Source organism: Stigmatopora nigra, chromosome 2, assembly GCF_051989575.1.
Source record: "Stigmatopora nigra isolate UIUO_SnigA chromosome 2, RoL_Snig_1.1, whole genome shotgun sequence".
NCBI lineage: Eukaryota > Metazoa > Chordata > Actinopteri > Syngnathiformes > Syngnathidae > Stigmatopora > Stigmatopora nigra.
In genome coordinates this window covers 4,144,558-4,158,821 of record NC_135509.1, presented here as the reverse complement: position 1 = coordinate 4,158,821, position 14,264 = coordinate 4,144,558, and the positions used below count along the sequence as shown (strand labels likewise).

Genomic DNA, 14,264 nt, shown 5'->3' with positions numbered 1-14,264 from the left:
TATACGGAAAATGAATTCTCAAACCAAACGCCCAATGAATGAATAAATAACACATTTTTGCTTAAGGATGAACACATGGATAGAAAGAGAAAGGAGAATAGAGGGGTGGAGCCAAACTGGATGAGTGCGGGAGGGTACTGCACAAGGAACAGCCTTTCAGTGACTCAGCACTAAAATCTGCCCTCTCGATTAAAATATCAGTCTCATTACTCAGTCATTAACCCTTAAAAACTTGTTATATCCTGTCTTGACTGTCTATAGTCACAAAGATTTTATTATAATTATATTTTGTTCAAAACAAACTACACATGTCTAAATAAAAAAAAGATAATTATGAATTTGTAAATTAATAACATTTCTTGTTATTCAATTAGATAAGACAATAACGAAACTTTACGTATTACAGCTTCAACTTAAATTTAACAGTCATTCTAAATAAATATAAAAAAGTTTCCATTTTCAGTATGCCATTGCACAAATCAAAATATATTCAAGTCAAATAAATTCTCTTTTTTAGAATAATTTGCAAAACGAGTACAAATATATCAAATTTGAAGTAGACAAGCCCAAAACAAGTATTTTTCTTACATGCACATTAGCAAATATCTGAGTTTGAGTAAGAAAATATCGAAATGTACCTGTTTGCATGGACACAGACCAAGTTAGGTATTAAGCACAAACACAGAGTCTCTCCTCCTCTTGTCACATTTGTGCGCATCACTGTCTATTCACCTGCAGGCCAATTGTCTTGTTCAGTCTTCTCAAGCCAACTGACAATGAACCTGAGCAAAGACATGCATAACAAATAGCTCTAAGGAGCACGCAGCCCACTGCGGATATTCAATTCAAGAATTAAGCTATTGATCGATTGAGGTCAAGTTGTGACATTGATAAGTGCGAATGAAGCTTGGGTGTGATGCTGCCGGTTTGTTAGAGGGTGAACATTGATTCTCATTCACCTGCAGTGAAAGAGAAAATTCCCTCTTTTGTCTTTCCTATCCTTCCTCGTCTTTTCCACTTTCTCTCTCTATTTCTGCTCATTTGCACCAAGCTTAGGTTTCATCCATTTTCTTTCACTATGCTCATGACTGCTTCAATGGCAATTGGAGAATATTAACCTTGGCCTTTTATAAATGGGACTGAAACAACATTATGTAAACTTCTGTGCTCAAAAGAGTGAAAAATATTGGTGTTTTTACTTTGGCTACCATGCTGGGAAACATCACCAATATAACTCTGGTAACACACAGGTAACACTTCATATAGTTACACATGTAACAGTGAAAACGCCATGGAATTTGTTGAGGAGTTGTGGCAGTTCATTGGCCCAGACTGTAACATCCCTCCTGGCCAATGCACATTACTGCTGACTGAACTCAAAATGTGCATACTCTCCAACTCCCATATGTGCCCACATGCGTTTATAAAATTGTTCATAAACATGTGTCTGTTTGAATGTTGGGACAGCTGAGATTTTTGCCTGTCGCATGACTAGAATTTGTTTCGCCTTATGATTTTTAAACTTGAAGAAATTGGGTGGAGCTTATTTACTTCCAGGATACTGATTGTACTAGATGCATGTTTAATTGATATAGAGTTCAGGTGTCAAAGTGGCGGCCCAAGGGGCATATCTGGCCTGCCACATCATTTTGTGTGGCCCGGGAAAGTAAAACATGAGTGCCGACTTTCTGTTTTAGGATCAAATTAAAATGAAGAGTATAGATGTATATTAAGTTTCTTGATTTCCCTTTTAAATCAATCAGATATCAGAGTAAAAGAAGATCTGTGTTTCAAAAGTGTAATTTTCCAAACTCACACCTCAGAGGTCTTGAGAGTAGCAGTGTTAGAAATTCTAGCCTGTTGGTTAGTGTACTCAAATCTCTACTAAGGGAGGGTGGGAATTTGAGGTTGAGCATCATACATGCATTCCTAGATAGCTCTTGAGTTTTGTGGGACTTTGGATTCGCTGCACTAGCATTGCATTAATAATGAATGGAGGTTAATGTGAGTGCTGCAACGCTACAATATCACATTTTAAAACTGCTGGAGGAGCAGGGAGAAAACTATAATGTACACTTATATATATATATATATATATATATATATATATATATATATATATATATATATATATATATATATATATATATATATATATATATATATATATATATATATATATATATATATATATATATATATATATATATATATATATATATACACACACACACACACACGCACACACACACGCACACACACATATATATATATATATATATATATATATATATATATATATATATATATATATACATATTTAAGCAAGCTTAAAAACCTTAACCCTTAATAAATTTGATCCCTGTCTTTTTTGTTGTCTTCTCCTCTGTCCGCTCTCAGCAGATCTCTCTTTGCAGACCTTAGTCTCTTTCAGGTCCGACATCATTTATCACACCCCAGGTTATGTCCTTAAATTCCCCGTGCCCGATCCTCCCATTCTCTCATTTCACATTTACCCTGCTCTCCCTTTTTACCCTCCCAATGCAGACACTGTAGGTTTACAGCAACTGGGTACCTAATTAATTCACATTCATAATTCAGTAGCCTCTTTTTTCAGAAATAACATTTTCCCGTTATTCAAATTTTAATTGCCTCTCAGAGGGTTAAATAATTGCGGTGTTTTTTTTCCTGTGCTTACCCTGAAAAACAATCCTTTTTTAAAATATATTAATTTGATGAGATTTTATGCCACAACGTCCTCCCTGCCTTTGTGTTTCTGTGTGTGATGCAGTGAATATCAATGTTTCACCTCCGCGGATCGAAAGCTAGGCTGGCTCCCAATGTCTTGCACCTGCCTGTTGCTATGGAAACTGGGGATCCTCTGTGCGTCACCTGTGCCCATGTTTGGTCTGTTTTCCGGCTCCCGTCTATCAGCCTCACACTCCTGCTTGCGCCCAGCTTCAGGCACACACTGTCGCAAATATCTCCTCCCGACTCTGCGTCATGAATTAATGAGCATATTTTAATGCGAATACAAAACAGCAGTACTGATGTTTTGTACACGCATAGCAATAACCTGGACATTAATAAGCAGGCTAACCTTACAATACACCATATTACCATATTTTTTGGTCTATAACTCGTACTAGCCAAAAAAAATGCACAATAAAGAGGAAAACATTATATATAATTTATTTTGGGAGGGCAAGTTTATTTCATCAGAAACCAGGAACAATTATACTTTCAAATTAAAAATAGTTCAATGGATAAAGACAGGCTAATTAGTTTCTGTTGATTTAACATTTGAAATTTTATGGATAACTATAGCCTAAAAAAACATGCTTTTGGTGGTCTTAGAGAAAAATAAATATATAACTAGCACTTAAGTACACATCACCAATCCAAAAATAAAAACTTATAGATGATAAAATAAAAACTTAACGATGGTACATTGACATGTACAACAATAATATGCAATTTCCATAATAGAAAGTGTTTTGCGGAGTCACACACTTTATTTGTTTAAATTATATGTACTTTTCACCAGGTGTTACAGCTCAGTACAGTCCTATATACCCTAATTTGGTTGGCTTTTCCATTGGGGTGCGTAGGCAGAAAACTGTGAGTTCCTGAAATAGTGTGACATCGTAGCAGCAAGACAGCAACTAACTCACTTACTATGTTGCCTAACAAAGAAAAATCTGGCACAGTTCGGTGCGTTCTTAAAAAAAACGACAAGGAAGAAACATACACATATACAAGAGAATACATCAACACATAGTGTTGTTGTGCACAAGATTTAGAGTTTTTTTGGGTGGTGCTGGCATGGATTGCTGAGTAAGCGGCGCAGGGGGAGTGCTGGGAGACTGCAGTGCTTTTACCAGCAACACACACTGATACTCAGTAGAGGGGGAGGTGAAACTGAGAAGAGAGGAAGATGCAGTCTCATTTTGAACACAACACCCACTCATCCAGATAAACATCGCACAGTCATTCCACCTTTTCACTCTGAAACAGGCCTGATTATTTATGTTCATATAAAAGAAGAATTGAAGGACGTATTCGGCTACAATGACACACTACCATTCCTGTACACTTTAGGAACTCATACACAAACACACTGCATGACTATTTAAGTGCAAGGCCACGCCCTGGCAGACACACTGCGTCACATGCCCAGGAGTCTCACTCTGACCTGTGAGCTACAAAAGCCCTCACCCTCCACCCACCCACATCTCCATCCCCACCATTTCCTCTGAGTCGACACCCCCACCCACCCCACCTAAATCACCTCCTGTCGTGTCCTGTCCACCTCTTGTCGTATTTTTCGTTCACTATTTGCTTACCTGTCATTAATGATATTGTATAAATGTATTTTCAAAAAGCCAAGGGCCAGTATCAAAAACGTCAACACCAACCAACCCCCTCTCTCCTGTAGATTTGATTATATAACTGTGTCCCCATGGACCTTGAGGACACAGCAATCTAATTTTATCTGGTGATAGTGATGATGGGAGTGAGAGTGGATGCTGAATTTAACATATACATATATCCCATTATCTGTGATGCTCTCCTATAGGGATGCAGGGAACTAAAATGTCCCAAATATTGTTGAGTCACACATAATGGCACAATCTAAGAAACAATAAAACACATCAAGGAACAAAAAGCAATATTGATAACATTCCAAGCTCTGTCTTATTATATGCAAAGCTATGGTCTATTAATTATTATCATTATAAAAAATACTGCACAGCCTTTTCTATGAAGTTGTTACCTGAATAACAAAAGCCCTGAAATGCTAAATTTGAAAAATAGCGCCATGTATTGGTAGAAACCCAGCATCGCTGCCAAGTTATTATTGAAGTAACATCTAAGAATGCTTAAAAAGGTATACTTACTCCACGTATATGTACTCTTGCTCACTCAGAGGTATTATTTAAACTAAAATCTACTTTTTTTAGTCAGCCACCAATGGTGCAAATTCTCCTGTAATTTTCATCATAACTACCTCCAGTATGATAAAATGAGCTCAGTTTTGTATCTTTAAATGATTTATTTGCAAATTATGATGGAAAATAAGTATTTGTTCACGTAAAAAAAATGCTTACCTACATTAATGACATTTGTTTGAACTTGTTATCACTATATATACACAACTTATAACAGACACACTCGTAACTCTGCGACAGCAAAAACTACAGAGCTGTTAAAGAACACAAGAAACAAAATCTCGATCTGGGGTCCCATGCATCTCACTGTGTGGGGTCAAAATCAAAATGAACAAAAATCCCGAGCTGCTTTGAACTGTGACGATAGTAATAAACGGCCACCATCATTGAATTACATTGAATTACAGCGACATGATTTCTTGCTCTTTTAAGGGAGACACATTGGTTCAATAGTCTGACTATTGTTTGCCCACCTCTACCAACAAAGCATAATTATGTGCATATGCATGGATTTGGGAATTAAGCAAATAGAAAGACAAAAGCTTCACATGACAGTAGAATGCAAAAGGTTGACAAATCAGGGCTAGGCCGGCTATAGGTGTTTTCCCCTATTTGGGTGAAATCCAGTTAAATCCCCTCATGGATGAATATTGTATTATAAGCATTAGCAGTTTTTGAAAAAATGTGTTTATTTTTATGTACATGTTGTAATGAAGTAAATGTATTGCATAACAGTTGGCACCAGATGAAGTTGGGAAAGGAAACAGTGAATGGGTGAATGAATCCCAAGAGATGCAGATGGAGATCCCTGTCACTAGAACAGAAAAAGATAAATTGTTTAAAGCTTTAAACTTAATTTCAGATGTGAGGTTGTGGGTTTAAGGGAGTCACTAGAATATACCTTTTTACCCTTTCCTTTGTTTTTTGGTTTAGGCATGGCTTCATACTTTTCTTTGACCAACTGGTATATTTCACCATCGGCAAATGCAGTCGCGACATCGAGGCAGGTTTGTTCTAAAAGGGAAAGAAAAAAAATATATATATATGTTTTAAATAACTATCATGAAAACAAAATACCTCACTCTATTCATGATTTCAGATGTTTGAGTGAGTCATACCTTTCTTGTTTTCTATTAGGATATCAGCCCCAGCTGTAAAGAAGAACTCAACACAGGAGAGGTGAAGGCTTTGGATGGCAATCATGATCGGCGTGGTCCCTGTGATGGTCTGAGCATTTATGTCGGCTCCAGCATCCAACAGAAGTTCAAGTATTTCCACTTTGCCAGCTTGTGCACCATGGTGAAGCGGCGTCCAGCAGAACTGATCACGTAAGTCCACCGCCGCACTGTTTATAACAAAATTATACTGTGATATCATTATGGGACATGAGTATAGCTCACTCACTTTTGCATACATTTCTTTTTTTTTTTTCAATAGTCTCTAATTGGACACCAGTCTAAATACCAGCCTACAACCAGGTTGTGGTCATAACTGAAATAGAGATACAAGTAATTAATTTTTATGATTATTTTGGTCATAATCATGCCGCCCTAGATCTCTGAAGTTTTGTGCAGGAGGTCCCTAATTAAACAATTCTAGCACATCTGCTCACCTGGAGCCAAACGAATAACTGCACATTTAAATAGATTATAGGAATAAATTGTCACTTTTTTCACTCAGGTGATACATCTTTGCAGGGGTGAAAATTCTTGCAATCTGCACTCACAACATTGACAGCACAACATGCTCAATAACTATGTTAATGAACAAAATTTAGCACTCAAACACACACGATCTTCTCTATCAAATCATATCTGTTCTAACAACCTTTAACTTGAAATCTGTCATGTTTATGGAGAAATTATAGACTTATCCACATTGACTGTTGGTCATTGGTTGGGTCTTTCATTTCACTAATACTTCATGATTAAGGTTTGCTTCTAAACTATTCAGAATAATCAATATTGAAGAATAACAACAAACAAAGTAGCTAAAGTTAATTGGATTCGACTGGGTCACATGGGGGCATTTATAAATTGTCGATCCCTTTTCATCAAATGATCTTGCTTACGGCTCGTCACTTTTAAGGTCATAGGTGAAATGGTGTCTGTTCGTAATGGTAGTCAATCAGTCCAACAATATACAGTGGTACCTCTACTTACAAAATTAATTGGTTCCAAAAGTTGTTTCATTACGTGGATCTTTCGTAAGTAGAGACATAAATTATCAAGTCTACCAATTTTCTATGAAATATGTATGCAAATGCATATATGCAAAAGAGGAACCATTAAAATGAATACCATTTTCCTTTGGAATTGTGAGTAAACATATATACATATGCACGTAAATACAACTTAATTTGAAATGCTATGCACACTCAGAAAATCTCAACAAACAACTTTGTGACCAATGAGGGTCGAAGGGACTCGAATCAGGAACTCACCGCCCACAGAAGCTGTTCCGCCATGGTCCCGGAAAAGGGGCTTTAGATCGGACAGTCGCGCTCAAACTATGCCAGTGGTTGCTGGCTCCCACGTCCGCCTACAGTGCGCTACCTTCGGTTCCGGCATCATGGAATCACAGCTTCCATCTAGCCAATGGGAGGCCAGTAAGGTGTTGGGGAAAATGAGAAAGAAACTACCACGACAATTAAAAATAAAAATAAAACGCCTATATGTAGTATGTTTACATTTCAGGGATGTATGATATGGTTTAGATTTTCTTTTTTTTTTGTATCTTGGGACTAAATTTTTCGTAACCAGAATATTTAGTATTTAGCATTCGTAAGTAGAGGTACAACTGTATTTCTAATGAATGAATGTTTTGGCTATGTTGGCAGAAAACAACCCAGTAAACTGCATAGCAGTTACAAACACAAGCATAACCTGTCACCATAAAAAAAAACTATAAAATCTCTTACATGCAAATAATTTTAACCATTAATAGTGGATGAATGTGCCTTACCTCTTCTCGATGAGGTACCTCGTCACCTCCAAGTTTCCAACGGCGCATGCGACCATTAGGGGGGTCTTGTAATAAGGATCTTGAACATCTACAGGAATCCTTTGACTAAAAGCCAGTTCTAGAGCCTCAATGTTGCCATTCTTCACGAGGTAGTTGATATTTAGGTAGATCTTGTCTGGTTTCTCTGTGTACCATGAGGTGTCATCAAGTACAGGATGTTCTGGTGGAAGATGTTCATCCAGTTGGCGGCAGTCTTCGGTATAGCATGTCTCCATCATGAATTCTGGTGGGCCTCCATCCTCTCGACGAGGCTTAAACTCCTGTGGAAGGGTACAAATAGGCATAGGGAGAACAAATTTTGGTTTCTTCTTGCCCTTTCCTTTCTTGCCACCCTTTTTCTTCTTGGGAATGTAGGACATAAGGAGGTACGGTTTCTTGATGTAGTTTGCACCCTTGATGAAGTCACTCACATTTACCATTGGATCTCTTCCAATCCCATGTAATGAGATCACTAACTCAAGTTGCTCTTGGTTGACCGGAGCACCTAATGTCGTTAATACCAAGCCAAATTTCTCAGCGGGAACCTTTGCGCTGTCAAAGGCTTGGAGGAGTTCACTTTCATGTTCATTAGACCAGTCGTGCAGGGTCAGAGCCCATATATCTGTCAAGACACTATCATCAGTATCTTTGACCTTCATTTTCTCAGCTTTTTTCAGTTCTTTCATAGCCGGTTTGAAACCAGCATCTTTAGCAATCTGGCGCGGCAGAAGACCTTCTATGTTCTTTAACTTGGCGTTGCTTCCTGAAAATGAAGCACATAAAATTACATGCAGTTTGACATGCAGTGTTGAAATAATTGGTGTCATCTTTGAGGTTGGGAAAACGATAGCACAAACAGGAGCCATTTAAATGGTTTTCTCGCCCTTGTAATGCAAGAAACTAAACCAAATTTCTAATTCGGAATGTATGCTTATTACCTTTCCCATATTTATGGGTCATGTATGTAAAACATGCATGATTTGGGACACATTGATCACATTTTACGACTGATTTCAGGATTTGTAAGGCCTAAAAGGGTTTTCCGACTACAGTGGAGTTTCGATCACTTTGAATGTTAACCCTCATAGTTTGAACACAATTAGTTTTTTTCTCATTCTAGACCAAATACTATGTAAAGACTTTTTGAGAGAAAAACTATTTGAACTTTTTGAAAAATGTAAACATGGTTCCCAACTTTTTGGTAGAAGATAATAGATTGTTTTGCATGAAATGTGTAAAATATATTTCTATGACCTCTCTGAGCCAGGAACTTGCAGCAGTTGACATTGCCTGTTTTTGCGGCAAAATGGAGGGCCGTGCATTCATCCACTGTAATCAAGCTTATGTCTGCTGAGAACGCAGACAGCAGCACAATCACCTGGGTGATGCACAAGGGCAAAAGAACGTTTTTAATCAAAAAGAACGATCCTTCCTTGCTAATTTGAATTTCCACAGAATATATGATATGTATACATTTTAGTGTAGCAGCTATTTCACCTCAAAAAAGCCCCCCATGGCAGCATAGTGCACTGCTGACATGCGTTTCTGGTCCAGGGCATTGGGATTCCCACCCCTTTTTAAAATGTCTCTGACAAGCTCCAGGGATCCAGCCTTGGCAGCTTCCATCAAAGCAGTAATACCTGTTTGCTATGGATACGAGAATAAATGTCATGACCAGTAGTTATTGACCCAAATACATTGGTACCTCGACATACGAGAAATTTGAGATACAAGTAATTTTTTTAGCATTCAATGATGTTATCAATTATAATATTTTAATTGAGCAGGGAGAGTGAGGGTGTAATGTTACTTCACTGTAAAGTTCAAGCTTGGGAATAATTTCACTGTGATACAACCACCAGTAGACCACAGCAATTCTACTCTTTTACATTTAAGATCAACCCAGTTTGTGAGGACACTACTGGGAATAATAAGATTTTCTATCGCTGAAAGAAATATATAAACAAAAATTAAGTCTCCTGTTTCTTTTGGTAAATTTGGAATACACTATATTGATGGGACAAAAATAGTGTTGAGAAGAAATCTGTCAAAATGCTGACAACATAGCTTTGTCCCGAAAAAAAAAATGGCTTCGAAATAGTTTTGTTTACAGAATTTAGACGGGACAAATCTAGTGATTTTTTTAGTACTATTTGCTGTTGATTTACATCGTCCAATCAAATGAAACAAAGTAGTGAGTGGTACAAAGTTCCATCAACAATTGATGACAGTAATCGAAATATGAACCTCATCTGCTGCATTCGGGTCAGCCCCTTTAGCCAGCATCATGTGACACATGGAGGCGCATTCTTCGGAATTTTGACACATCAGTTGAAAGACATGAGTCCCTTGCGATGAGACATTGTTGACGTCAGCCTGGTACTCTAGAACTGTCTCCAGGCATCGTATATGCCGTTTTGTGGAGTAGATGCAGTAGAAAAGAACCCCTAAATAGAAGGGGGAATAAAAACAGTTTCAACAACTGTTTTTTATACTCAGTTATATTTAATATGCTCTATTCATTTAACTGACATACATGTTAGCTCATCTTCAAGGAGAACAAACAGATAACTCATTGGAAAGGGTCTTGAATCTAATTAAATCTCTCCCTACAAAAACGTTTGGCTGATATTTTAACTTCTCTTTCAAGCATGCACCTTTCCATTGACTCTCAAATCGTGCAATTTTCAGTGGTCATTGATAATCCCCGATGATACATTGCGTATTCACTTTGATATATTATAAATGGTCCCAAAAAGGGCTTTAGGCTCGCTTATTGAACTTGTCTGGGTTACCGCAACTTTATCAATACTCGTCGAGCATTTTGATGAGCTGGGGTAGGTAGTGCCTTCAAATAAGCCTATTGATCGCACTTAAGTTGGAAAATACTTCCATTTAAGGAAGCGTTCATTTGCAACCAATTTTAGTGATGCAGTGCTGAAATCCCAGGCCAATTTATCCCCAATCATTATTACTATCTGAGTATTACATGTATAATACTCATCGTTTAACAGACTACATCACATGTGTCAAAGTGGCACATCATTAGTTATAGATGAATGTGCACCCATGTAAGTGGAGGTCACTGAGTTTTGTACTCACCTTTCCCCTCATTGTCTTGGATTCTCATGTCAGCATCATGCTCTGCCAACATTTTCACAATCCCATCATTACCCAGTTCTGTCGCTAACATGACCGGTGTGTGGCCCCTCTTATTTTGAACATCGGGATGCGCTCTCAAGGAGAGAAGAAACCTTGTCAAGTCTGAAGAAGTGGGGGATAAAACATAATGTCATGAACGCATCACTTGGATTCTGTTAACATTGAAATGAATTGCAATAAACTGGAAGAATTGCACTTTAAATTTACTATGATTGTTTTCCCGGTAAGACCATTCAAACTACTATATTTCCACGACTATAAGGTGCACCGCATTATAAGGCACACCCTCAATGAATGACACATTTTTATATTTTTCCCATATATAAAGCTCACTGGATTATAAGACGCCCTGTCTATTTTGAAGAAAATGTAAGACTTCTAAGTGCGCCGCATAGTCGTGAAAATACGGTACTTTCTCTGTCTTTACCTTGATTGTTGGCTGAAACAGCCATGTGAAGTGCCCCTCTTCCATTCTTTGGCTCAGTGAAATTAATCAGGTTCTCCACCCCGAGGTGAACCATCGTCTCAATCTGTGCCCTATCATTTTCATTGATGTACTGCAGCAAACGGTAGATCTGCAGCACCTGCAGGCGCATGTCTACCTCGCTGCCAGTCATGGTTGCGCTGCTGACCACAGATGCTAGGAAATGACAAAAGGCTCACAAACTGTTGATGAGATGCATTTAAGAAAAACAAAAAAACATCAATCCAACACTCTTAAATTTGGTCGAAAAACTGGGACAATGGGGGTTTATGTTGCATTTTGCCTTAGTGGTCATTAATAGAAATAAAAATGACAAGACGTTCATAATGGTAGTGAATGTATTATGCGATGAATTGTTAGTTACAGTATAATTTTGTTGGGTATCTATTGTGCTGGTCATCTCAAGTAAACCACATGTGAGAATAGTAAGTGCAGTTGTTGCTATTTTAATGGTGGTAGCCCATCTCATTGTCTGGACATTGTTCTTTGTGATATTAACTTAACAAACTCCAAAACTGCGATAAAATGCTTCCTAATATACTATCAACTAATGTATCAGGAGGTTGGTCCGGTGCCACAAGTGGTTAGCACGTCAGTCTCACAGCTCTAGGGGTCCTGGGTTCAAATCCAGGTCGGTCCACCTGTGTAGAGTTTGCATGTTCTACTGAATGGGTTTGCTCCGGGTATTCCGGTTTCCTCCCACATTCCAAAAATTTGCTAGGCTGATTGGACAGTCTAAATTGCCCCTAGGTATGAGTGTGCGAGTGAATGGTTGTCCTTCTACCCGTGCCCTGTGATTGGCTGGCCACCGATTCAGGGTATCCCCTGCCTCGTGATAGGTCAGCTGGGATAGGCTCCAGCACCCCCCGCTTATGAGGATAAAGTGGCTCATAAAATGAATGAATGAGAGAATGTATCAGCATTACATACATTGGCAAAGCATAACTCAACCGTCATCTGATGAAGTGGCACTTATCCACTTGTACAGAAGTAAGAGGTCATTTCAATTTATTTGGCTGTATAATGCATGCTTTTCATTGTGGTGGTCATATGAGAATTTCAGATGTTGACATTAAGATAACAAAAATATTTTCTAGTTGGGCAGACATTTTTGTAGGGCTGTTGTATGTAGGGTTTAGAGGCAGGGCCATTGCACATAATAAGGTGACGTCATTACTATAAACCTGTATGACGTGCATTTCGATAGTCATAACATAAACTATGGCGTGACGTCATAGCAAAACTGCCGAAACAAATCCAGGGCAATGTTAAAGTTGGAATCTAATTGCACATACCATCAACACTATATCCCGTTGTCAATTTAGTTAATGTACTTGTACATGTCCAAATTAAACAAAAAAGATAACATTAATTATAACACGCAAAGGATTAATCACAACACTCACCTATAGAATGAACGCACTGGTCCATTTCGGCTGACCACTGTCAACATTTCTTCTCAAGCGTTTCTCCATTAAAAAACATTTTATTCCGTCCGTTGTGGTTTATTTTTCCATTTCGAAGCGTCTTGCTTCACTTTGTTTCTTCTGTTGAAGGCGTAACTCTGCTCCATGGCAACGAAACGCACTAAATCTCGGCAATACAACGCGAAAAAAAAGAAAGGAGCTTTTGGTCAAATTGTCATTTTACATTGGGGATATTATGTTCAAAAAGAAAGACGATCTAAAAAAATGTATACGGCCCTAGTCGAATACATATTGACAACTTTGCTCAAACCTTTCCACGCTGTATGACGTCAGTTTACGCTTCACGGCGCAAAAGCAGAAAAAACATACTATATCTGATGTCTTTTAAGTTTGTTTTTCTATAAATAATAAGCATAAAATACATCTTACTAAGGGGTTCTTCTCATGATGTCTGTCACCTTATCTGTCCAAGCAATTTTAAGATTAGGTTTAAAAGTCTCAAGTGAGGAGATCGATTTACCTGGTCAGGAGCGCACTACAATTAGAGCCCATCTATTTATTATTAAAGGTATAACAACAACAAAAGGTACCCGTTTCGTACTCTTATATTATCTCCAATTCAAAAAATATATATTCCCCGAAGAACAAACGTGTAATATACTACCCATCATCCCCCAAACCTGTCTTCATTCTGCCTGTAAAGTTGTAATACCGTTTTTGATCACATAGTGGTGCTATAATGCAGATTATGAGACTAATGGGGCAACCTGAAATCTAAAATAAAATAATTTAATTTATATCGGGTCATATATGTAAAAGAGATATGCTATCTCAGCAATGCTGTGTAAAGTTAGAGTACAGATTTATACAAGAAGTATTTTGAAAGTTGTTGTTCAAATGGTAATTGTACTTACAGTAAATACAAAATAATCTGAATAAACCCATACATACTCGTAAAGGCCCATGTGGAAATTGTGCATCATGTATTTGGCACACATATTATGAAACATACAAAAATATACAGAACCTTGCAATGTGAAGTGGTAGCACAACAAAATATTACATGATAAAATGCTTTAAAAGATATTTACAATTCTTCCAGAGTTTACAATTCCACTTCAAACAATAATAAGGATGTTTCTTTGAAGGTAAATTTTCCTTTCAATGAGCAATGCTTTGATTTTAATGGGAATATTCTTGGTGCTCATTTAATAGCTTACTAAAAATAACTTTTTT

General features: G+C 37.6%; 2 protein-coding genes across 11 annotated transcripts in view; one reads left to right on the top strand and one right to left on the bottom strand.

The window, feature by feature from the left end:
* Nucleotides 1-6,244, top strand: part of sccpdhb (saccharopine dehydrogenase b) — a 38,128-nt gene extending 31,884 nt beyond the window's left edge. Inside the window, exons 17-18 of one of the 2 annotated variants that reach the window (XR_013329072.1) lie at nucleotides 5,886-5,959; nucleotides 6,090-6,244. The gene's annotated coding sequence lies outside the window, so the exon portion shown is untranslated. The remainder of the gene's footprint in view (nucleotides 1-5,885; nucleotides 5,960-6,089) is intronic. The other variant, XR_013329071.1, reaches the window with a different exon arrangement.
* Nucleotides 5,064-14,145, bottom strand: ankef1a (ankyrin repeat and EF-hand domain containing 1a). Of its 9 annotated transcripts, none has more exons than XM_077735469.1 (11): nucleotides 13,458-14,145; nucleotides 13,008-13,188; nucleotides 11,545-11,744; nucleotides 11,058-11,219; nucleotides 10,203-10,402; nucleotides 9,453-9,602; nucleotides 9,210-9,333; nucleotides 7,917-8,718; nucleotides 6,071-6,297; nucleotides 5,854-5,966; nucleotides 5,064-5,766 (listed from the first exon to the last, which is right to left on the bottom strand). In XM_077735469.1, exons 2-11 carry the CDS (start codon nucleotides 13,052-13,054, stop codon nucleotides 5,764-5,766), a joined length of 2,028 nt encoding a protein of 675 aa, XP_077591595.1. In that variant the 5' UTR covers nucleotides 13,055-13,188; nucleotides 13,458-14,145; the 3' UTR covers nucleotides 5,064-5,763. The 9 variants fall into 9 exon arrangements, 8 of the variants coding, with proteins under 8 accessions (XP_077591595.1, XP_077591596.1, XP_077591594.1 ...); XM_077735470.1 differs by having other exon boundaries at nucleotides 13,008-13,194; nucleotides 13,549-14,145; XM_077735468.1 differs by having other exon boundaries at nucleotides 13,549-14,145.
* Between the last annotated feature and the right edge of the window lie 119 nt (nucleotides 14,146-14,264).